This window comes from Halichoeres trimaculatus, unplaced genomic scaffold (genome assembly GCF_033239565.1).
Source record: "Halichoeres trimaculatus isolate MK-OKI-2021-1 unplaced genomic scaffold, fHalTri1.1 fHalTri1_scaffold_15, whole genome shotgun sequence".
Lineage (NCBI taxonomy): Eukaryota > Metazoa > Chordata > Actinopteri > Labriformes > Labridae > Halichoeres > Halichoeres trimaculatus.
In genome coordinates this window covers 19383243-19406277 of record NW_027437193.1, presented here as the reverse complement: position 1 = coordinate 19406277, position 23035 = coordinate 19383243, and the positions used below count along the sequence as shown (strand labels likewise).

Below are 23035 nucleotides of genomic sequence, written 5' to 3'. Positions count from 1 at the left end.
AACAGGTCACGGCAAAAATTATTCATTAATTTGAATATTAACCTGGCCCCACCCTGAGCAGATTCTAATTTGTTTATTTGCTCTAACTCACTTTATCTGACCTTTCATGTGTTTGGCATTTCTTTTCTTTAAAGAAGCCCTAGACCTCAAGGTATTAATAGACACAAATAATTGTTTGTCTTGAAAGTTATGAGCAAGGGATAAATCCAAATCCAACAAGTTGCAGAATTACCAGTCATTAAAAGAGCTGATGCACAGTGTTATTTTCTAAGCCAAGTCTGGGAAAATAAGGCTTTTTAAAAGATGTTCATCTGACATCTGACTTCGCCCTCTTTCATAACCTCATGTAACCACTTCAGTAATTAATAAATCAGGAACACAAGACACAACTTTTTGTTCTGCTTTTTAAAGCTTTTGTGTCGCATCTCGAAAACACTGATTTTTTTCTCAATAGTTTGATAATCTATGCAAAGCAAAATGCAAAAATGCATTACTTGCTCTTACACTGACGTTATATTTTACAAGGTGAGAAACTACATAAGATCCTCCACCAATAGCCCAGTTCAATCAGAGCTTTTAACAAAAAAATAGGTTTCATTTTACTCTCTTTTCTAATTTTGCATTAGTTTTTTGATGGTGCATCGTTTTCAATTATTCTTGTTAACTAATTTTATTTTAATGTTAAGGTTTTCGAGAGAGATATCGATAAATCCTTTTTCATTTGTTTTCCCCTTCAGTCTTTCGCTCCGCCTCCCGCATCTCCCCCGCTTCGTGTTTCCTGCGCATGCGCCAATGTCGGACACACCCCTTTTTCTTTGCAAGCCATGTGGCTTTCGATGGTAAATAAAGAATAAAGCTATATTTTTACTTTAATTTTGATCCATTTTTGTAGCACCAGCCTTAACGTCTGCGGAGGCGAGACGCTGAAGATGTTGTCCGGCGGTGTGGACCTCCAACAGCAGGTGGAGTCGGTGCTGGGAGCGCTGGTCAAAGCTGCCACCATTGAGTTAACCAAACTGTTCGAGAGCAGGTACGGAGCCTCGGCTCTGGGTGTGGAGTCGGGCCGCACCGAGGACAGCAAGGAAACCGAAACCTTAGAGAAACTGGACGGTGCGTTAACACGGATCGACAAACGCAGCATCGGGGTGCAAGTTGATGCGGACATTTATTTGCCGCTGGAGTTTTGTGGTGAGTAGCTTTTGTGATTTGCATTGATGACTTCCTGTTTACGACAACTACTATAATCCATGGGCATGAATGGAGTGCAGACTTATTGATCCTCGGAGGATAACAGCTAAAGCTCGATCCTACACATTTTGTATGCGACAACACAGAGTTGGCACTTAGCTCACGTTAACCCTGCTGGTCATTTGTAGCTGTTGACGTCCTACGGGGTGTCCCTTCCTTTAACTCAATGTAAAGGCATGTTGTGTGTCCCCCTGTCCTGACCCTTCCCCCCTCTCTTCGCCACAGGCCCCTCTCTTCTCTCAGATGGAGATTGTTTCGGGGACTGCAAGGAGGAGGAGGTGGAGATGGTGGTGGAGGGGTGCCTCATTCCTTCAGAAATCCTACTGGCTGAGGATAATGGACAAGTTGACCCCCAGTGGTCCTCCCTGAAGGGACAGGTCAGTGAGGATTTACAGGGCTGCTAATCATCTATGTGGGGGACAATCAGAGTGAAACCATGAGTAGCTTCATTAGCCAGGGCAGTTTTTCTCAGTTTACATATCATGCTTGTGTTTGATATAGGTATTTTGTTGTTTCCCTGACATGAACGGTCTTCCTGATTTATATTTATTATGTTTCTTCTCTTGTCAGACTGGGGTGGATGATGTGGAGTTTTGTGAGTTTGAAGCAGAAACAAAAGCTGAAAGTGAATCTCACACAGAAGTTGTCCTGAAAGGTAAGGAAAACAAAACAAAAAAATTTTAGTTAAAAAAGTCAAACATTTGATGCAAATGATGTAAAACCAACCAAGAGAGAAAGGCAGATTGTCCAAGTAGGTGTGCAGCAAAGAACAAAATAGATTGGTGGACAAGTTACAGTTGTTTAGTTCTGCACTGATTTTGCATTCAACTGGAAACATCTTTAAAATTCACAACACTGAAATAATGGAACATGGATTAACCATGTTTTTAACTCCATAACCTTTAATGCAGTCATCAAATGTGCATTTCTTTTTTCTTCATATAAATCACTGAAAGCAAATTTGACACATTCCTTTGACACTGTGGTGCCTAAAGGTATGTCTTTTATCATCTGCACTTGCAGTATCTCATCACTGAGTACCTGCTGCAACTCACTGGACCTTTTTTGGATCCAACTAACTTGTAGTGTCCAGCCAAAGTAATACATTTTAATGCTGTTTTCAATAGAAGTTTCACTTCCCGGTTTTAAAACAAACACTTTAAACGGCTCATATTAACAGGAAGCAGGGGTTTTATTTATTTATTTTTTGACTCATCATAAAACACATCAGTAAGCAGTGATAATTTAGAGCAAAACATGGCAATGCACTAGATCATTTAATCAACTTAAATAGACTATGAATATGTTTTCATGACTCCATCTGTCTCCTGAGATCCAAGGATCTTGATTTACACCATAAGAAGTTTTCTTATTGAAAATACCAGAATTTATATCGGCCAATACAGTTTCTGATCTGATCCAATACCGTAATTAGTTCAATATTCTCTGAGGATTGTGTTTTGGAAACCTCCTACAGTACATCTGGGGATTTATCACACCACCTCTTGTTTTCCACATGTTTCATTTTATAGCCATATTCTACAGTGGATTAAATTTTCCTTCTCTCAAAATTACCCAACAATAATTAAGTCTGGCACTATCACACCATAAGTCAATCTGAAGCCACACTCTCTTATCTGGGAGTATTAAGTCACAGAGATTTACATAGATTTTGGCCATGACCAAGCAGCAGGTAAATTGCTCACTTGGCAGTATTTACATGAATAGTTGAAACCCAAGAAGACAGCCATCAGACACGTTTCAGCAACACCTCTGAGCACCTCAAAAACTTTCCATTGCCAACAACCCCCCCCCCTCCTCCATGTTTAAGTAATGCAAATCAAATCAAACTTGTTCTCTTGATATCTTTCAGCCTCTTCACAGACATCAACAGAGACTTTGAGACTCTTTACTCCAACTAAACAGAAGCCACTCGTCATCCAGCCAGATACATGTGACGCCATCTCTGGGAAAAGGGGGAAGTTTGTTTGCCCGTTGATCCTTAAACCAGAGTCTCCAGCTCGCAAACCTGGCACCTCGAAGAACCCGGTTCAGGCTGAGCCTCACCCTGCCTGTGTCAGCACAGCCAAAGGCACTGCCTACAGTCCGTCCCCATTTGATGGAGCTGTGACTCCTTCACCCATAAAAGTTTGGAAAAGGATCAACTCACCAAAAGAGACAGACCTCCACCTGAAACTAAATTGGACTTCTGTGGATGAAAAGCTGTTGGGTTCCTGCGCAGTTCAACTTGTTGATGTACTCAAGGCATCTGAAGCAATGACTAAGCTTCATGATGACGCTGTGAAAAGTAAAGATGCTGACATCAAAAATGGCCTTCCTCTGCCTAAAGACCTCCGCCGCCATCAAGGTCTGCATACAGGCCATCGCCTCTGCTGCTTCACCCGCGGTGAAAGCGGCATTTGGAGGCTAAATCAGGTTGTTGCACACTCCCGCGATGGATACGCCTGCAACATCTGTAAGAAAGTGTTTAAGCGAAGAAAGATTCTGCGAAGACACGAGCGTTTTCACACCGGAGAAAAACCATACTCATGTTCAGTGTGCTCGAAAACATTTGCTCTAAGGAAGAGCCTCCGCCGACACAAGAGGTTCCACACCGGGGAGAGACCACACACCTGTACGCAGTGCAACAAAAGCTTCCGTCTACGAGAAAACCTGAAAGCCCACCTGAGGTTTCACACCGGGGAGAAGCCTTTCAGCTGCAGCACCTGTGGAAAGACGTTCAGGATCATGAGAAATCGGGACAAACATCTTTGTGATGTGGATTTTGTCCCCTCATTCAGGACAATTGCTGGCTTTTAGCTGTGAAAGAAGTGGGTTGTTGTGGTGTATGCAGTATTTTCTACCTCTTTGGAAAACATTTTGTGCAGGCTGCCATACTGAATCTAGAAAAGCTTCCCGAGAGATCCAGATTTATGGCTGGTAGTCCTTTTTTGTTGTTGTTGTTGTTGTTTTTATACAAAAGAGGGTTTTATTGCAGCTGGTGACACTACTATACGTACTCGTACTACTGATGGATTTTTAAAATGTCTTTTTTTTTTGTAAAGATTGTAGGGACTGGTCCAGTGTGCAGGACTGTACAACTACTTCACACATATATGCATTAAATTTTTTGAGAATCTGTAAGGAATTTCCTCCACCTGGTTCAGTTAACCAGGTATAACGCTTACTTGCAGATATACTCTACCTCCACAGAGCGTTTTTGAAATCCTAAACGTTTTTAGTCGTGCTTTAGGCAATGTTGTGCTTTTATTGACAAAGAGAAAGAACCACGGACTTTAGAGACATTTTGAGCTAAAACCCAGACCCTAAACTAAGTTTTCTTGTATCAAAGCTTTAGAGTAATCTCACCGGTGCTTTTTTTTCCTTGGTGGTCTTTCTCATCTTTTAATACTTTCTTTGCTTTTTATGGCCCTTGTCTTCTTTAAAATTGCGTATTTTGTACTCATTTTGTGTTTTTCAGGTATATCGACTTATTTCTATCCATCATGTGTAGAACTCTCTTTGCTGACTTATTAAGAAAGTCCAGTTTTATCATTAAACACTTTGAATAATAATCACACTGTAACTTGTATTGTCAAATTTATGTCAGGCTTCTTGTCTTTTATAAGCTTTTTTTTTACTCTTTAGTGAAGAAAGTCAACATGGCCAGTTGTGTGTTTAATCTTTTAAAACTCCTGATCTGTCTGTTTTGTATAAATAAAAAAAATTGATACCAGTTATTTTGTTGTGTAGCTGTTGATCACATGACATATTGAATAGAGGGAAAAGACAGCATTGTCTTGTGGCAGGTTGTTTACAGATGGTTATTGATTGCTTCATTGTCAGACCTTGAAGACTTTCAGTGAGATAACAGTATTACATAGTTGGACACAAAGATAACATAAATTAGGATACCATTGCGCTCTGCACATGATAATGAAGTAGCCAGAGTTCAGAGTCGGATTCTGCCTTTTGATTTTCAAAACTAAAAATATTATTATAATTAGGGAAATAATTATCTCATCTGTTTTCCTTTTGAATAGAAATGATTATATTTTATTTATTTACTTTTTTGTCAATTTTGTACCCATGCTTTAGGAGATGTATGCAGAAAATGTAATATTGCCATTAAGTGACGGAATTTTTTTTTCCCAAGTTATAGTATCTACCTCTCTAGTCTCTTTACATGAATTGCTTTAACATTTAAATGTTCACAGAGAAAACAAAGGGGTGTACATGTTTATTGCAGTCTTTAAAATCCAGTGGTAGAATAACATGAATTTATTCCCAGACGAAGATTTTTGCAGTTAATCCAACCATATTGTGAAGAACCACCAGGTGGAACCAGTTCATTGATTTTCATAAACCAAACTCTGTTAGGGAGTCTTTAAAAACGTGGCAGTACCACCAGAACATCGTGGTTTAACAGAATCTTTTGCATTTTTCAACTCGTGAAAGAATCTCCGTTTTGTCCTTCTTTAATGTCCTCAGTTTATCGATAACCGCTCCAAGTCTGGAGGCTTCACAATTTCTCTCAAGGTCAGCCTCAAGACCAGTCTGAATGAATACAATCAATTAGCTTGAGTAATTACTTCTTTCATTTTCTCTGTCTTATGTGGCCTTTTAATGTTATAATGTTTTTTTGAACATTAAATAGATATAACAGGAGTTTACGTTAGACTCGATCCGCCTCCTCTCAAGCCCCGCCCACCAGGAAGTACTAGTAACTCAGAGATGGTTTCACTTTGTGGTCATAGGGATGACAAACAAGGAGCATTGACCTCACTTAGCAACTTGTTCAAAAATAGGCACTTTTGTTTACCTCATATTACATTATCTCCTGCTTTTTTTAAACAAAAAACCGGACGTGTGCGTGTAAAGGCAACAGTCTGAATCTGCAGTTTACTCCATCCTGTCGTCTGTTGTAGTTTGCTCCAAAACTTTATAAAGAAGAAGGATCGAGCATGGGGGACGTAAGTAGAACAAAGCTTGAAGAGATGCTGACCTGCCCTGTTTGTCAGGACATCTTTAAGGATCCTCGTCAGCTGCCCTGTGGTCACAGTGTGTGTATGAGCTGCGTGGAGGGCATGATCGACCACTCCTCCTTTATTCCGTTTCGCTGCCCAAACTGTAGAAGATACTTTGGAGAGGTCGTTACAGTACAGAGGAACTACGCACTGTCCGGCATTGCAGAGGACTTTAGGATAAACAGGAGTAGGAAGGTAAGGACTTCCTGTTATGCTTCTTATACTGCACCCCTGTACATGTTTACTTTTCTCTATCTCCACATGTGCAGCTGAAGAGTTGCATTTTTTTCATTTACAGCGCTTTTTTTTAAATATGATTTTGAAAGTTTAAAAAAATCACTGAATTAAATAAATGTCTAAAACCCTTTCTTCTGTTCTCAATTTGTTTATGTGAACAGGAACTGGAGACAAGAAGTGTGTACTGTGACTTCTGCCCAGAGATGAAAACTCTGGCGAAGAAGTCCTGCCTCAAGTGTGAAGTGTCCATGTGTGAGGAGCACCTCAAGGCACATCAGGAGCTCCAGGTGTTCACAGGACATCCCCTGGTGAAGCCCCTAAGTGACCTCCAGGAGAGGAAATGTCCACAGCACGAAGACCAAGTGCTGAAGTACTACTGCAACACATCCAAACGCTACATCTGTAACCTATGTGCCCTGGAGAGCAAGCAGCAGAACCAGGCCGCTGAAGCCACCACTATCCTGAGGAGACAGCTGACTGTAAGTTTAACATTTAAACCTTATTGTGATGATGGGGAAACAGAGATCTCATGTAAACACAGGGAGAATCCCTGCTGCTGCTGACTAAGCTGTGGGAAAACTGGATTTTCAAGTCCTTGAAAGTTCAACATTTGTGTTGAACCCATCCTCTGCACCACTCCACATTAACTTTAAATTCTAGCTCAGATCCCCCAGAGTGACCAGTGAAAATACACAAGGATACACTTCAATATAAATATGATGCATATTAATAATATGATGTAAATATGCTGTAAACCACTGCTATTTTCATTTGATGGAACAACTCAAGCCTAGAGATTGTTTTCAGTGTATTTACTGAATCAAGAGATGTGAAAAGATAGTACTGGCAATCTAACTTTGGCCAAAGAGATCTGACTTAGTTCTCTTTGGTTAACTGGAGGTTATGTCATATGAAATAAGAGACAGCGTCAGTATGTGTGACATGGGTCTTGACGATGTAATTAGTGAATGTACATTTGTTTTGATAAGTTGAATTGTTTGTGAAGCACTACATAAGGGGTGGGGTAATGTTTCAGATATGAAAGTAAAAACTGATGGCCAGATGCCTTTTTCTGAGTTCTGTAAAAGTTATGGATTAAAACAGAATTTGAAGACTGTAATTGTGTTTGCATTTAACAGGAATATATTGACCAGCGCTTTGAAATTCTCAAGGAGCACATTCAAGAGTCCAATGAGTCAGTGAAAGATCTGCTGAGAGATCAGAAAAAGGTGAGCTCAGTTAGTTTACCTTTTATGGATGGAATTTTGTTCACTCTAGTCCAATTGAATGATGTCTCAGGAATCTTTGGGCAGTTCTAGATGATTTTCTTTGAAGCGTTTTGCTAGTTTTATTGGGTTTACATATGTTTTTTTTAGAGTTAATATATGCACTTTTTGTCCGTTGTAACAGGAAAAAGACCCTGCACATTCGCCCTTCAACACTGTCACTGTGGCCCTTCTGTTTCTCTGGTTTGCTGTCCTGTATTACGGTAAGGAAATTTCAGTCCTTCATAGTAATCACTCCTGGATGTGACACCTAATCTGGAATAATGTTGTGATGATTTTAAAGCAACGATTTCTTGTAAGCGCAGGGGGAATCCCCACTGCTGACTGGGCTGTGAAGAAACTGGATTTTCTAGTTCTTGAGAATTTCAAAAGTGTGATTTCAACCCGTCCTCAACATCAGACCACATTACTTCTAGACAGTAGCTGACACCCTGGGATGATCAGTAATACAAAGTATATCAGGTTCTAGTGTGACCCTTTAGTTACTGGTTTAACAGAGAGCAGACTCATGTGTGGATGTTTAACTGAAGGGCATAGTTTTGAAATACAAGAGTAGACCTATCTTTCAATTCTTACTCCTAAATCCTCACTCACAATTTATCCCAATCTGTAGTCTCAGTAAAGGTGTTGGTGGATACGCATGAATATTTAAGCCTCTCCCTTTCCCCCAACAACACTTGACCACCTGCCCTAAGAGACCTGTCCCTTAATATGTGTGGGGGCAGAGGAGAGGTAATCTAAAAATTGAAGATTTATACAAACAATTACACAAACAGGGAACTGGAGCTAACACACATCATTAATATTTCATCCAATCATAAAATGTTCAAAGGCCAACACAGCAGCTCTAGAAAAGGAACAGGAAATGGATGTTTATCAAAATATCACTGTGGAAAACTATTAAACAGAATTTACTAGGGATGGGAATTGATAAGATTTTATAAATACCAATGCTGTTAACAATCCTGCTAATCCATCCAATTCTTTATTGGTTCCCTTATCGATTCCAGCAAATTTTGCATGTGGGCAAATGTTCTAATTTTCAGTGGCAACAATGCCAAACATACATCCCAGTATAGATAACTGCTTCTGCAAGTTGCTGGTGTTTCCACTCACTTAAGGTTGTGCAGTAGGTGTAATTCAAATTAAGCCAAAATTCTGACGCTTCTGAACCCTGTCAATTAAATGGAATTGATAAGAGGATTGATTAGCAAAAAGATTAATGATATTGATCCTTTGATGTAACTGTTAACAATTTTCAACTGGAATTGGTTTTCGATTCCCATCCCTAGAATTTACACATTTTATAAGAATGTGCGACATAACTCAGTATTTACTGTTGATTGTTTCCGACCAGCTTATAGCTACTCCGTGGAAAACCAGGCGCTCACTGTAACACTGGACAAACAGCAGAACTATTTGCATCACCTGTACGCCTCCATTGCAGGTAAGAAGATGTTAGAGGCTGCTACTGATGTGAAAAACAACAACAACAGGGAATTCATAAACATACTTCACATTTTGGCTCACAGGCTTTGTCTGTTAAGTTGTCTAAATCTCAGCTTCAGTTTTAAACCTGCACACAAATTCCCCATTTGCTAGTTATTCAGTTAGATACTTAAAAAAAAGGTGAAAAAGTGGTTTATACATGTCCATTAAATATGAAACTACTGTCAACAGGTGGTCAGCGTAGCCCTAGCATTCAGACCAGAAGAAGGGAGACAGTTAGTTCGGTTCAGTCCAAAGGTAGCAATCCAGTGTCATTTATATCACTAATAAGTTACACCTTGTATCCTGCTGCCTGTGAACAGTCATAAATTAATAAAGCATTCATAAGTTATTATAATTATATTTCCTCTCTGGACCTCGAGGTGAGGAATTTCCTCAGTGTTTTTTGGTTAACAGTATTGTTCACTACAGGGTTATTATTGGGACAGGAGTTAGAAACAAAGGACTCCAACCAAATTTATATTTCTCCCCCAAGTTTAAGTCCAGAAACAACATCTAAGAAAGAATTATTGGTTGCAGAAGCCAATTATATATTTGTTAATTACAACTAAATAGTATTTATTATACGCTTAAAAGTCCTGGGTTGTAAAATTCTCTAAAATAACCTGCTATCCAATCCTTCTGTCCTCATAGATTCCTTGGTTGATAATCCTGTGAAGAGCCACAAACATTCAGACACAGAAGATCAAGGTACAGATCCACCTGTTGAAAAATGAGGTTTTCTTAAAATGGGCCTGAGAGATGCGGAGAGATACCTACTGAAGAACGCTAAGCTCAAGTTTATAATCTATTGTCAGGCCTGTATTAACAATTTTAAAGTTTTGTCTGAAGTTACTCATCCAAAAAGATCAGACAGGGAGTCAGTTCACACCCAGTTATGAATCTTGACTTGCTGAGGTAAATAAAACACTGAGAGTTTGCTGTTCAGCTGATAACCAGGTGTCTGCTTTTCCTGACATTTAACTTTTAAGGCAGAGAGGATTACCCAAGACTGATGTTGCGTCCTGCCTGGCTGTCTGACTACATTTACTGTCCTCGTCTGACCCTCAGCTTTGTATCATCAGAGCAGCAATAAAAGCATTATATCTATGCATTGTGACACTTTAACTTTTTTAACGCTGATACCATCAGGTGCCTCTCAGCAAAAAAGAATAAACATTCAGCTGACACTTTATTTATTTGGAACGCCATATTAGTACAGTTTTAGCCTCTATTCTTTGGGGTAGGTGCTGGAAACCTTCCTCAGAGATTTTGCTCCATATTGACATGAAAGCATTACACAGTTGCTGCAGGTCTGTGGGCTGAACGCCCATGGCCTCAACATCCCCACATCCCAAAGATGCTCTATTGGATTGAGATCTGGTGACCATGGAGGCTTTTGGAGTACATGGAACTCATTGTCATGTTCAAGAAACTAGTCTGAGATGATCTGAGCTTTGTGACATGGAGCGTTATCCTGCTGGAAGTAGCCATCAGAAGATGGGTACATTGTGGTCATAAAGGGATGGACATAAACAGCATAAACAGCCCCCTGGCACCCCTACTAAACTGCTTGCATGACGTCAAGGTTTGGTTGGCTATGAATTTTTTAAAATTAAATGAATCCAAGACAGAAATTGTCATTTTTAAACCCAACTCTTCTTTTGTTTTCAATTCTGATTTGTGTTCTCTTCAAGAGTTTCATAAATCTACAGCCACCAGCCTTGGCGTCATTGTTGATGGAGATTTTAAACTTGATAAGCAGATAAATGCCGTGGTTAAATCCAGTTTTTATCATCTTCGGCTTTTATCTCGTTTAAAACCAGTTTTGTCTTTTAATGATTTGGAGCGAGTGACTCATGCTTTTATCTCTACACGTCTTGACTACTGTAATGCATTGTACACGGGTATTAGCCAAGCGAACCTGGCACGCTTACAGCTAGTCCAAAACTCTGCTTCTCGTCTTTTAACCGGCACACGACGTAGAGAACACATCACGCCAATTTTATCTTCACTGCACTGGCTCCCTGTTCATTTTAGAGTTGATTTTAAGATTTTATTGTTTGTTTTTAAGGCCCTGCATGGACTGGCACCCGCGTACATCTCAGACCTCATTGCACTTTACAACCCCGTGCGCTCGCTGAGGTCTGAGAGCCAGCTCCAGCTTGTCGTTCCTAAGACAAGGCTTAAAAGTCGGGGCGACCGGGCATTTTCTGTTGTCGGACCCAAGCTGTGGAATAATCTTCCACCACACATCAGAATGGCGCCCCCTGTTGACGCTTTTAAGTCTCGTTTAAAAACACATTTTTATTCACTTGCGTTTAACCCGGCATGAAATTGTGTGGTCCTCTGACTGTTTTTATTTTTTATTTATTTGTTTTAATTATGTTTTTATTTCTTTTTTTAATTTTTTAATATATATTAGTATTTATAATTCAATTCTTTTGTATTGATGTTGGTTGTCTGTTTTTATCAGTGCTATTACTCTGTGCAGCACTTTGGGGACCTTGTGTTGGTAAAATGTGCTATACAAATAAAAATGGATTGGATTGGATTGGATGGTCAGCAAGGGTAGTCAGGTAGGCTGTGAACTTAGTTCAAACCATGCTCCTCTGGTACTTAGGGGCCCAAGAAAATCTTCCCACACCATTATACAAGCAGCAGCAGATTTAAGTGTTGATACAAGGCAGGATGGATCCATGCTTTCTTATTGTTTACTCCAAATCCTGAGCCAACCATCTGTATGTGGAGCAGAAATCAGGACTCAACAGACCAGGCAACATTTCTCAGTCATCTATGGTCCAGTTTCGGTGAGCCTGTGTGAATTGTAGCCTCAATTTCCTGTTCTACACCCTGTGCGTTCTTCTGCTCCTGTAGCCTTTCCGCTTCATCATTGGATGTGTTGTGCGTTCAGAGATGCTCCTCTGCAGACCTCAGTTGTAACAGGTGGTTATTTGAGTTTCTGTTGTCTTTCTATCATCTCCAACCAGTCTGTCCATTCTCCTCTGACCTCTGGCATCAATGAGGCATTTTTTCCCAGAGAACTGCTGCTCAACGTATATTTTCTCTTTTTGGGACCACTCTCTGTAAACCCTAGAGATGGTTGTGATGTTTGTGTCCTGACAGGCCCCACTGTGAAGAGATAATCACTGAAAGGAGGTTGTTTACTTCCCCTGTCTGTGGCTGTAATGTTACAGCCAAAACACCAAAAACCTGATCATAGCAGACATCCCAACAAAGCTTTCAAACACTCTGGTTGTTACACTATCAGAGCTCAGAAAGCACAGAAGATATCTGATATAAAGAAATGCTCAGTGGTATAAACAACATTTACAGGAAAGTGTTGAAGAAGAAGAAGTCAGGGATGATAGTTCGATGACATCTAACAGCCATATTCATTTAAAGCTATTATGCTAAATGTTGAGAACTGGTGATGCCGACCAAAACTTAACTGACAATGATACCTGCATTATCTCAGGAGAGCACGGTGCACACACATCACAATTAAAACTGAGTCAAGAAGAAAGCAACCATTACACTGTAATGGTGAGGATGATCCAAAACTCAGAGTGACAGCAGAATCACTTTGTAAACTCAAATGGTCTGTCGTTTTCTCAGGAACACTCCTGCTGGATGTGGACTCAGCCAGTCCTTTCCTTGGACTCTCCACTGACCTGAGAACAGCAGAGAGAGTGAAAACTAAGCTTCACTATCCGGACAAATCCAGACGCTTCAATGAAGCCCCACAGGTCCTCTCAGCACGCTGTTTCTCCACTGGAGCTCATGTCTGGGAGGTGGAGGCTGAGGGGTACTGGGACATCGCCGTGTCCTTTAAGAGCATCAAACGCAAGAGCAAACACAGCAGTGCCTTTGGATACAACGCTGAATCCTGGAGCCTCACGCACAACGGCAAAGGAGAGCTGTTTGCGTACCACAAAGGAGAGAAAACTGTTCTGTCTGCTACCTTACAGAGCAGTCGGATCGCAGTGAGCGTTAACATCGAGAAAGGAAACATTGTATTCAGTGCTGTGAACTCCACAATCAAACATCTGCACGAGTTCAGCGCTGAGCTGACTGAGCCGGTGTGCCTGGGATTTGGACTTTACCGTGTGGATCCCCCTAGTAGAGCCTCCATCGTCAAAGTGTCCTGACAATCCTGCAATTTCTTACCTATTACATTCAGCTTATGCTGAATCCACGCTGCCTTAGGGGAGAGAAAAGCTTTGCACTTAATACTGCGGTCAAAAATCAAATCCAAAAAACACAAAATCATCTCAGTATATTTTTGTATCATGATTAATGCTTTGTACAATGTGTGAATAATTTAATTAAATTATAGATTGTTTATGTCGACATGAATGTAGATCAAGGTATAATTTTACAGATATACATAAAGATGAACTGGTCCATTTTGGGTGTTTATAACAAGACAACATGGACCTATGAAACACTGACAAAAGACTTCACCTGATTTCTCGATGGTTAGAGTGCTTTTAAAACAGAATTAGTCCATTTCTGATCTTAAGGTGCAGACTAACTCAACCTCGGGCTCAGAACTTCAGAATGATCCCAAACTTTGTCACAGATACTTCAATGAATAAAATAAGTTGGACGGATAAACTGAGAGCAACATGCAGTCTTTTCTTTGTCCCACAGATTAAACTTTAGTACTCAAGGTGACAGGTGAGGTTAAAATCATACAGTTTTTGAATTTGGACTCAGAAGCTAGAGAGGCACTGGTGTATTATGAGGGATCAATCTATACACTCCAAGGGTTGGTAGAGATGTTGGTTTACTTTATGGGTGCTGCTGAGATGCTCTGTATGAAGGCACCAGAGCTCCCCTCACACTGGCACCTTTGTAAGTGAATCCCCACAATGTTCTGTTTGTGTTGTTTGAGTTTTTCTTTGAAGACTCAAAAAATGGTTCTTCCACTTCTCATGGAAACGTCTGACTGTGCATCACACGTCCTGTTCACTGAGTGACTTGAGGAAGGAAATAAGGGAGAAAATTCAGTTTGAGCATGGCAGCTCATTTATTAAGAAATGATTGAGGCAGAACACAAACCAACCAGAATCATTTGAACAGAATATTTTACCAAAAAAAGGCATGACCAAACCTTGAAGGCAGCTATCTTTAGTACAAAAACAAAGCAATGATACAAACTCAGGCTGAATACACAAAGAACTGGAGGAATTCCTCTCACTTGCCACAAAATATTTGAGATGTTTCAGAGCGTAAATTTGAAGGCCAAAGTTAGCACTGTACAAACATATTTTAAACCAGGGTAAAAACAGTTGACATGTTGATTCCTTAGATCGGAGTGTTAAAAAGCTTCTCCTACAGCTTACATAGATCTGAACTGACCTGTATGGGCTTCAATCTTTTCTCCAGCTGCCTTTAAATCTCCTGTTGACTGCCCAAAAACTGTAGATAGTCACCACAGCCCTGAATAAGAACAGACTGTGCAGAAAACTACCAACATGAAAGCCCCGTCCTAAATTAGTACCATTTACAAATACTCCTTTTTTATTTCCAGAAAAGAGTCTTTCAAACCTACAGAACTGTACAAAAACAGAGAGGGATTTATGACACTGTGGGTAAAAAAACAATCAGCTATACTGCACACGTTTTCTTTCTTCTGATTAAACTGACAGCAGCCTCTTCTACTTCACTGTTCCCATGTTCTGGTTTCTGATCGAGCACCATTCCTTGAATATGTCTCTGGAACAAGAAAAGAAGAATATGAAGTTTAGTAAGTGTTTCTGGAAACAAAAGAAAAGGCAGTTTCAAAGCTGTACTGACCTGCAGTGAGTGGCCACACATTCGTTGCTGCAGTACTCATTGTCCCAGTCGTCGCTCTTCACAGCTGGGTTGTTGCAGCCCGTCCTAACACACATGCTCCTCACAGTCCCGCCACTGCTCGAGCCATTGACCTCCATGTCATCCTACGAATGGGTGAAGATTTGAAGCAGCATTATTTAGATGCGAAAGAGTGTTTTTGTTTGCACAGACAATATCATAGTCACTGTGAGAAAAATCAGCGAACACCTTTGAAATACTCTCCCTCTTTGAATAATTATCCCTACAACTCTGAATAGACCTGTTGAAAATGATCAAGCTAAAGAGGTCTACTATGCTACTATGTACCAGTTTGTGAGTTTTGACTGAACAGCAGTTTTCACTACCTAAAATGTCATGTGAGCCCTGTTCCCTGTGGCTTTTACCGCCAGTCTGTTTCAGAGGGCAACAGTGAAGCACATGATGTCTCCAAACTTCACATTGTGTGGCTCAGCCATGTTCTTTTTATTTCCTAAAGAATGACCAGACCCTGACATGAATTCAACGCAAACTCCTCCAAGATCTGTCGGGATTATTCCTTTGTCACCTTTTCAAACTAAAAAAAGAACAATCTAGATGTTAAAACTTTCAGATGAGAGTTGGAGCTCTGAATAAGAAGTTGAAAATGTATTTGTATTTAGTCATTTTAAAAGTTTGATTTGATTACTTTTAATGATTGACATTAACATTCTTGTTCCCCCCCATTGCTAGATTTCTTGCAAATGCAAAAATCACTTTAAGTCTTTTGGTTAAATTTGTGGGTCTTTGGCTTTCCTCCCAGCCCACAAAATGTGTTATTTAATGACCAAACCTGTACTTAGTAGTGCTTGTGAATGTAAAATCCTGACCTAAAACGAGCTGTTTCGAATTTCTGGGGTTTGCCGACGCCTGATTGGTCCACTGGAGCAAATACCCCCGAACCCCCGCCCCGCCCACTCTCCAGCAACGGGGAGGAGAATGCCAAAGTTGAAGAACCATCACTGCTCTGTTTTTGGCTGTTAACAGCCACATAGTTCCATGCACAAGCTTCCCATCGGAAGAAGACAAGTCTAAGTGGTTAGAGTTCATTTATGAGGGAAATGTGCCAGCTACACTCAGTAAAACTGTGCATGTGTGTGCTAGTCACTTCATGGCCGACTGCTTTTCCAACTTTGGACAGTACAACAGAGGGCTAGTGAATAGACTGGTCCTGAATCCAGGCGCATTACCAACCATCCACCAACAAACCCCGGACCCTGAAAATGTGAGTATTTTAAATGCTGTGTGCTGTGGAGCAGATGTAAGAGCTTTTCCTCAGTGTCCCCTGTCTCAGTGTTAGCTTCAGGATGCTAACTTTAGCTGCAGTTAGCCTGTTGTTTTAGCCTGTAATGTTACGGTAAGCGAGCTTGGCTGTTTTCTAAACATTGTGCACTTGGAGCTCGTGGCGCCGTGTTCTGAGAGCCTGGAAACAATGCTGCTGTGCTTGATTTATTGGCTTTTTGGACCAAAACATGTTACTACCATTTCATGAAGACATCAATGATCCATATTGAACTGCAGCAAAAGAGCATAATATGGGACCTTTAATCTTACCCAGATATTCAGGCATCATTGTTCTTTTAAAATCCTAAAATGAGACTTTTTTTTCTGGACTCATCGAGTCAATGTGGCTCACATTAGGTCTAATATACATTTTCACTGAGATAAAAACACTTGCTTAGATTAGTTTTTGCAGGGTAATTGTGTGTCGAAAGGTATTCTGGGAAGTTATTAACTCTGTAGAACACAAGAATCCTAAAACAGGTGATTATACTTAAGTATATAAAACTGTGTTTTTAGTTCAGTTTAAATGAATAAATAGATACAGTTAAAGTGAAACCTCACCTCTTCTGACTGGAGCACTTCTGTAACTTCATCATCGTCCAAACTGCCCTGTGGATCACCTGAGCTCACCACCTGCACCGACACAGGAGCAGACTGGGAGGATGCGGCGTTGCTCACTGTATCCGGGACGATAATTGGCAGGGAGTCTTTGCCCTGCAGGGAGGCAGGAACTATCTTTATCTGGAGTGGAGGTGGAGGTGTGGCTGTGATGGACACAGGGACGCCTAGTGTGGTGCTTCCCTCGCGGGGCTTGGCCTGTAAGGGTGGAGGTGCCGGTGCCATTTGCTGCAGCCGCGGTGGAGGTGGTGCGTTCTGCATCTGCTGAAGTGGAGGCGGCTGACGAGACGCACCTGACACGACCAGTGTCGGCTGCAGAGTGCGGACCCCTCCAGGTAGCACCGTCACCACCTGACTCCCTGCCTGCAGCATGTGCTTTGAGATGATGATCTTGGTGATGGTCTGGGCGGGGGGCACAGCTGCCTGGGCTTTGTTTGCTCCTGTGCGGGAACGTGTGGCCCGCTCAGGGACGTCCAGGATGATGTTTGAGGCACAGATGTTGGTGATGGTGTTCTGTTCTTGGCTCTTGTTAGCAGGGTGGACAGTATGGTGAGGGGCTGCAGGTGTGGAGCTGACCACTGGTGGAGGAGGTGAAGGGGTGGTCTCCATCTCCTCTGTGGCAGGCTGTTTCAAAGACGGATAAAACTGATAAGTCTTATGAAAAGAAATCTCTTTTATCAGCCACTTTTTCTCAGAGGATAACATAATCTGACCTGTGTGAGCTGGCTTTCTCTATAGGCTGCCAGAGCTTTCACATAGTCCATCTTGGCAGCTTCATACTTCCTCTTGTAGACCTATTGAAAACACATCCAACAACAAAGGTTATAAGCTGACTCTCTTTGTCTGCACATCATGACAGCATTTCTTTTTCCCTACATCTTACACAAAACACTGATATACTGTATTCCCTAACCTGTTTCTGTTCCTCTGCCAGGCTGTCCCACATGGACGCAACAATCTTCGACACCTCCCCAAAAGAGGCGTTGGGGTTCTGGCCCTTGATGGCTGCCTGGGTGTCTTTGAAGAACAGGGCGTACGCTGAAACAGGCTTCTGTGGTTCGTTTGGGTCTTTCTTCTTCCTGACTCTTTTGGTGCCCACAGCTCCAGTTATTGAGGCCAGAGTGGCTGGCTTACCCCCACCTCGCCTGGCCACAGTCACAGAGGATGTTGGCACTTGGTGGGAGGACGTGTGGCTGAGTGCAGAGGAGGACGGGAGAGACAAGGGGGAGTCCACCAGGACACTCCTCTGTGCAAGAAAGAAGTGACAAGAGGAGAGAGGGAGATGTCAGCTTTTCTCCAAAGCAACTGCTGAGGGTTCACTTAGGGAGGATTCATTTAGTGCAGAAGCCATCCTGCAGAGGTCTGAGAGGCCTGCAGGAGCTAACCTTTAACCCTTGGACAACTTTAGCCTGACTGTGAACTTGAGACGATGACTTCATTTTCGCCAGGATTGATAGATTTAGTGCCCTCAGCTGTCCTGACCAAGATCTGCTCCCTCAGAGAGACCAGAATACTACAGAAAACCCAGAGACAGAGAGACTGTTGGCCATAGAGGGACTGCATGCACACAATTAGAACACCCTAGGGGTATAAAAAGAAGGCTGGACTCTAGATTTTTGGGTTTTTGACCGTAAACTGTTGGACTGAAGCTGCCAGAACTCTCCTCTTCATCATTGAACTCCGTGTCTTCTTCAAGCCAGCATTAGGAATTTAGACCACAAAGTTAGTACGCAGTCAGTCAGGAGGACCAGGAGTGATCCTCATTCAAGGAAAGATACGTCACAACTACTCAAGTCATGTGATTACCAAAGAACAGTAAGAAAAAAAAAGATCTAATGCTTAATTTTCCGTATTCAGGTGAAGATAAAAAAAAAGAATCCTGCATAATCAGAATCAAATTCCAGATACATACAAGTGAGGGTCTGTAAACAGTGGTGTAAAAGTCTTGTGTCTTTTCTGGAGGCTGAGGCTGAAGCAGGTCTTTAAGGCCTTGTCGCATCTGACTGCTAAACTTCAAGCTTGTAATTTAGTCCAACCTTTGAAAATTGCAATAAGTGATGAGTCAAGTCAAAAATCAGAAGTCAGCAAACTGGATCCACAGGTTAATGAGTTTCAGTTCTGTAGAATCCAAACTGGAAAAATACTGACTGTGTTACATAGTTTATACCACTCAAAACAGGCATTTTTACTCAGGCAAATGAACCCTAAGACAACCCTTTTTCTATTACTCCTGAATGTTTTGTTTGTTTGTTTGTTTTTTATTTATTTATTTATTTATTTTGGGGGGGGGGGGGGGGGGGGTGTACTGATTTCCTTTGTTTTCTGTGTTTAAGGAACAACATTCATGGTGCCCTCTGGAATCGCATCGCCTTCAATGATATTTTCCGGTGGATGGCTGCTTAGACAACATGGAAAGTACAACTGATATACAAACATGCACTGCGATCCCTTCACAAACCTTCATCCAAATTCCAATCACTTACCCCACCCCTTAAAAAAAACCATCCACACCCTCACCTTGAAATCATCCATGTCTTCATCCTGCAGGGAGCCGGCTGGTGATGGAGTAGCAGACAGAGGCTGCTCCGAATGACCCCCAAGACCCATGGAAAGCTCAGACTGGTTAATGGTGCTCAGGTGACTACTGCCCAAAAGACCATGACCGATGTCACCCAGCTGGACATCGATGGTCATGGGGGAGGAACTGCTGAAATGGGAACCACTTGAACTGGACAGTTCCTACAGAGGGATTAAGATGAAAGATGAAAACTCGTATTCCATTCATTACAAAATTTAAGCACTATTCTGAGTCAGACTCTGCAGATCTCTCACCAGTGCAGAGGAGCTGAGCAGGGCCCCCCCTCCAGCCTGCCCAATGGTCCCCAGGTTCAGCTGCTCCAGGCCCTGGGACCCAGAGTTCACAAAGGTGGAGGCAAAAGAAGGGTCATTGGCCTCAACCACCAGGTTGCTCACAAGACTACGGGAACCTGAAGATCCACCGGTGCCGTCTGCCAGCTCAAAGTGGGACACTGCATCACCGATGCTCAGACTCGGGTCTGGATCCAAGTTGATTGGGGGAATTTCAAAGACCTCATCCCCGAGACTGGGAGTATGAAATGTCTGCTGTTTGTAGAGAGAGGGGCAGAGTGCTGGGTCAGTATGGATGTCTGATTATGTTTTGCAGCCAAGGCCTGAAAATCTGACAAGTTCTTTTTGATACAGGCCTTAAATCCCGTAGACCATTGATAGATGCAAAACCAGATCATTTCTTTTTAACCTGATGAAGAAATCAGTCATCCATGCATTTCTTTTTTTCCACACACAACTATTTTCTGGTATTCAGAATGCTGCTGCCTAGCTTCTGATACGAAGAAAGCAAATTAAATACAATACTTGTATCAGCTGCCCTTCACTACCTCAACTATGGTTATTTTATCGTTTGTTTGTAATGCCAAAAATGACCAGGCTCCAGCCTTCATCGGTCAGCTGCTGACTGCAGGAGAACCTAACTGCTGATCCTTCAGGCAGACCCTTCTAGTGGATCCTAAAACAGCTGAGGATCCTCTTGTGTGGAGATCTCTGGAAGGCCAGTTTGAGTCCTCCTTTAAAACTCACTCTAAAACATACTGAATTTGTCTGGCTTTGTTTTCCTTGACTATGTTCTTTCTGAAGAAGTAGTGTTAGTGAGTTATTCCAGTGATGTATGACTAATATACTGTGCATTCAGGAAATATTTTGCCCTTCACTTTTTTCACTTTTGTTACTGCCTGATGCTACATTTGTGGATGTAAACATGCATGAATGGAGCAGAGTTTAGAGATCCTCAGTGAAAATCTGTTCCACAGCGCTCAGGACCTTGGACTGGGCTGAAGGTTTTGTTTCTAAGGCAGCACAGGAGTGGCTTATAGGGACAACTCTTTGAATGTCTCTGAGTAGCCCAACCAGGACCCAGACTTGAGCCTGATCTACCATCTCTGGAGAGATGTGAAAATGGCTGTCCACAGACGGTCTCCATTCAACCTGACAGAGCTTAAAAGGATTTGCAAACAAGAATGGCAGAAAATCCCCCAGGTCCAGGTGTACAAAGCTCGATGCATTATATCCAAAAAGGCTAGAGGCTGTAGTTGCTGCCAAAGGTACACACTGAGTAAAGGTGTGACTGTGTATGCCAATGCAATATTTCAGATTTCCCTTTCTTAACTTTGTTGTTATTGAGTACCGAGTGTAGATTAATGTGAGCAAAAATACATTTGATCGATTGTAGCATCAGGCTGCAAAAGCAAGAGTAAACAGTGAAGGGGGTCTGTATCCACTTCACGATGAGATCATGCAAAACTTTACATCTGCTTTTTTGTTTTTGTGTATTTGTTCATAACTGAAGTCCCAACCCTGTGAACAGCATTTTGTAACTTGTTTATTAAAACTTCTTTATCACTACAGATTTCACTACATATTATATAATACATATAATACATATCGGTTAGAGTTATGTATGAGAAATGAAAAGAAGACAAGTTTGTATCAACTAACCTCTGCGGATAAGAAAGGATGGCCCGATCCACTGATGGTCAGGTAACTGTCTCCTCCCTCTGCAAACTGAAACAGACTTCTGTCATTTAACTGGGTACGTACTGTACATGAGACATAAAAAAATGTTGGTATCTAAAATTTCTACTGTGATACAGATTGAGCTAGTTTAATAATACCTTGTTCTCCTCTGGGTAGCCACCGTACGCTTGAGTGTCCAAAAACTCCGCATCAACATTTTGAGGACAACCGTCTGACAGCTCGGAGTAAAAATTGAGATCCATACTGAAACTTTAACTTACGCGGAATACTTTGTAAAAACTGAATTTCCCGTATTTCCTTCACTTTTCCATTTAGGTATCACATTAATGAGAGCTGCTTGCTCGCTAGCTAACTAGCCAGCTAGCTAGCTAGCTGTAGGTTGGCATAACGTTGAGGTCTAGATGATGCGAAGCTATTACTTTTGAGACCCTATAGGAAGCGGGGATGAGGTGTGCTTTAAATACTGTTAACACCCGAAAATAATAATAGCGTTGCCAACTGTAAGGGGGAGCTACCCGAGTAAAAAGATAACAAGAGGCTAGACTAAACCCATTCAAAAGCCTATGTGATGCTACACCGACTACCCTCATCACACGAGAGGGTAACGGGAAGGCGGGGCTTCGCAGCCGTTAGTACTTGCATCACATCGTACGCAGCGGCTAGTGGTGGGGGATTTACGGACAATCGGAAAAATGTGATCATGTAAACCTTCAATCATTGAATTATTCATCACTAGGTACAGGTTGGTTCACTTTAAGCTAACCATTTACCAGGTCTTGACTAACTTTCAAACGAAATAAAAGTATTGACAAATATACGTTTTTTTCAGCATTCTCTAACGTTCGGTCATTGTTGAAGATTCTCATGTACGAGAAAACTAGAAGCTCTTGAAAGCAGCAGTACCTCTGTGAGATGGATTTCTTCCTTCCCAGATTTTTGCCCCCCAAAGAAGAGCCTATTCTTTTGGCTCTCAGACGGCTCCTAATTTAAAATTATTTGTTGCCTGATAACTTAGCCCAACCCGACATAAATGAGTGATTTTTGTACTGATAAACTCTTTTGCATTCAGTGTTGTTATGAGAATCCACATTTTGTTAATTTGTACTTTTGCTTAACTGTTATTTTAATAGTTTTCATTTACAGTGAAAGCACTCTGCTCTGCTGTTCCCAGTGGTTTTAAACTGCAACCGGATGCAGATTGCAGGTGGATTATTTATGTGTTATGCGGTGTGAAGCACTCTCCTCTCCGCTGTTCATTTTCTCATTCACTGAAAAGAGAAACCTGACTGAGTGTTCACCTCTCTGCTATCACATAAGGGTATGATCCTATATCCCTACATGTGATTGGCTACATGGCTTCTATGCTGTCAGTCAAAACAAAGGGAAGCTGAACTAAGAGACTGAGTGAGAGCTGAGCAA

At 41.6% G+C, this 23035-nt stretch overlaps 3 protein-coding genes across 4 annotated transcripts; 2 read left to right on the top strand and 1 right to left on the bottom strand.

Annotated features, from left to right (window-relative positions):
* Positions 1-770: 770 nt before the first annotated feature.
* On the top strand, positions 771-4894 carry LOC141804383 (uncharacterized). The gene is made up of 4 exons (XM_074688777.1): positions 771-1188; positions 1474-1625; positions 1819-1903; positions 3122-4894. The coding sequence occupies exons 1-4, from the start codon at positions 930-932 to the stop codon at positions 4066-4068; spliced, it is 1443 nt and encodes a 480-aa protein (XP_074544878.1). The 5' UTR covers positions 771-929; the 3' UTR covers positions 4069-4894.
* Positions 4895-5965: 1071 nt separating this feature from the next.
* On the top strand, positions 5966-13897 carry LOC141803868 (E3 ubiquitin/ISG15 ligase TRIM25-like). 2 transcript variants are annotated; one of them, XM_074687908.1, is made up of 7 exons: positions 5966-6470; positions 6674-6991; positions 7652-7741; positions 7923-8001; positions 9156-9245; positions 9941-9997; positions 12905-13897. In XM_074687908.1, the coding sequence occupies exons 1-7, from the start codon at positions 6213-6215 to the stop codon at positions 13435-13437; spliced, it is 1425 nt and encodes a 474-aa protein (XP_074544009.1). In that variant the 5' UTR covers positions 5966-6212; the 3' UTR covers positions 13438-13897. The 2 variants fall into 2 exon arrangements, with proteins under 2 accessions (XP_074544009.1, XP_074544010.1); XM_074687909.1 differs by lacking the exon at positions 9941-9997.
* A 400-nt stretch (positions 13898-14297) lies between these two features.
* On the bottom strand, positions 14298-22251 carry tox4a (TOX high mobility group box family member 4 a). Its single transcript, XM_074689401.1, has 9 exons — positions 21754-22251; positions 21578-21643; positions 19880-20170; positions 19565-19786; positions 17961-18293; positions 17761-17841; positions 16991-17671; positions 15092-15234; positions 14298-15010 (listed from the first exon to the last, which is right to left on the bottom strand). Exons 1-9 carry the CDS (start codon positions 21856-21858, stop codon positions 14953-14955), a joined length of 1980 nt encoding a protein of 659 aa, XP_074545502.1. The 5' UTR covers positions 21859-22251; the 3' UTR covers positions 14298-14952.
* Between the last annotated feature and the right edge of the window lie 784 nt (positions 22252-23035).

Excerpts from the sequence above, each read along its gene's own strand:
- LOC141804383 (XM_074688777.1), top strand. The coding sequence starts at position 930 with ATGTTGTCCGGCGGTGTGGACCTCCAACAGCAGGTGGAGTCGGTGCTG. Across the intron at positions 1,189-1,473 it reads TTTGCCGCTGGAGTTTTGTG|GCCCCTCTCTTCTCTCAGAT; the intron begins GTGAGTAGCTTT and ends TCTTCGCCACAG. Across the intron at positions 1,626-1,818 it reads GGTCCTCCCTGAAGGGACAG|ACTGGGGTGGATGATGTGGA; the intron begins GTCAGTGAGGAT and ends TTCTCTTGTCAG.
- LOC141803868 (XM_074687908.1), top strand. The coding sequence starts at position 6,213 with ATGGGGGACGTAAGTAGAACAAAGCTTGAAGAGATGCTGACCTGCCCT. Across the intron at positions 6,992-7,651 it reads TCCTGAGGAGACAGCTGACT|GAATATATTGACCAGCGCTT; the intron begins GTAAGTTTAACA and ends TGCATTTAACAG. Across the intron at positions 9,246-9,940 it reads CCTGTACGCCTCCATTGCAG|ATTCCTTGGTTGATAATCCT; the intron begins GTAAGAAGATGT and ends CTGTCCTCATAG.
- tox4a (XM_074689401.1), bottom strand. The coding sequence starts at position 21,858 with ATGGATCTCAATTTTTACTCCGAGCTGTCAGACGGTTGTCCTCAAAAT. Across the intron at positions 18,294-19,564 it reads AAGACATGGATGATTTCAAG|AGGAGTGTCCTGGTGGACTC; the intron begins GTGAGGGTGTGG and ends TTTCTTGCACAG. Across the intron at positions 15,235-16,990 it reads AAGTGCTCCAGTCAGAAGAG|GATGACATGGAGGTCAATGG; the intron begins GTGAGGTTTCAC and ends ACCCATTCGTAG.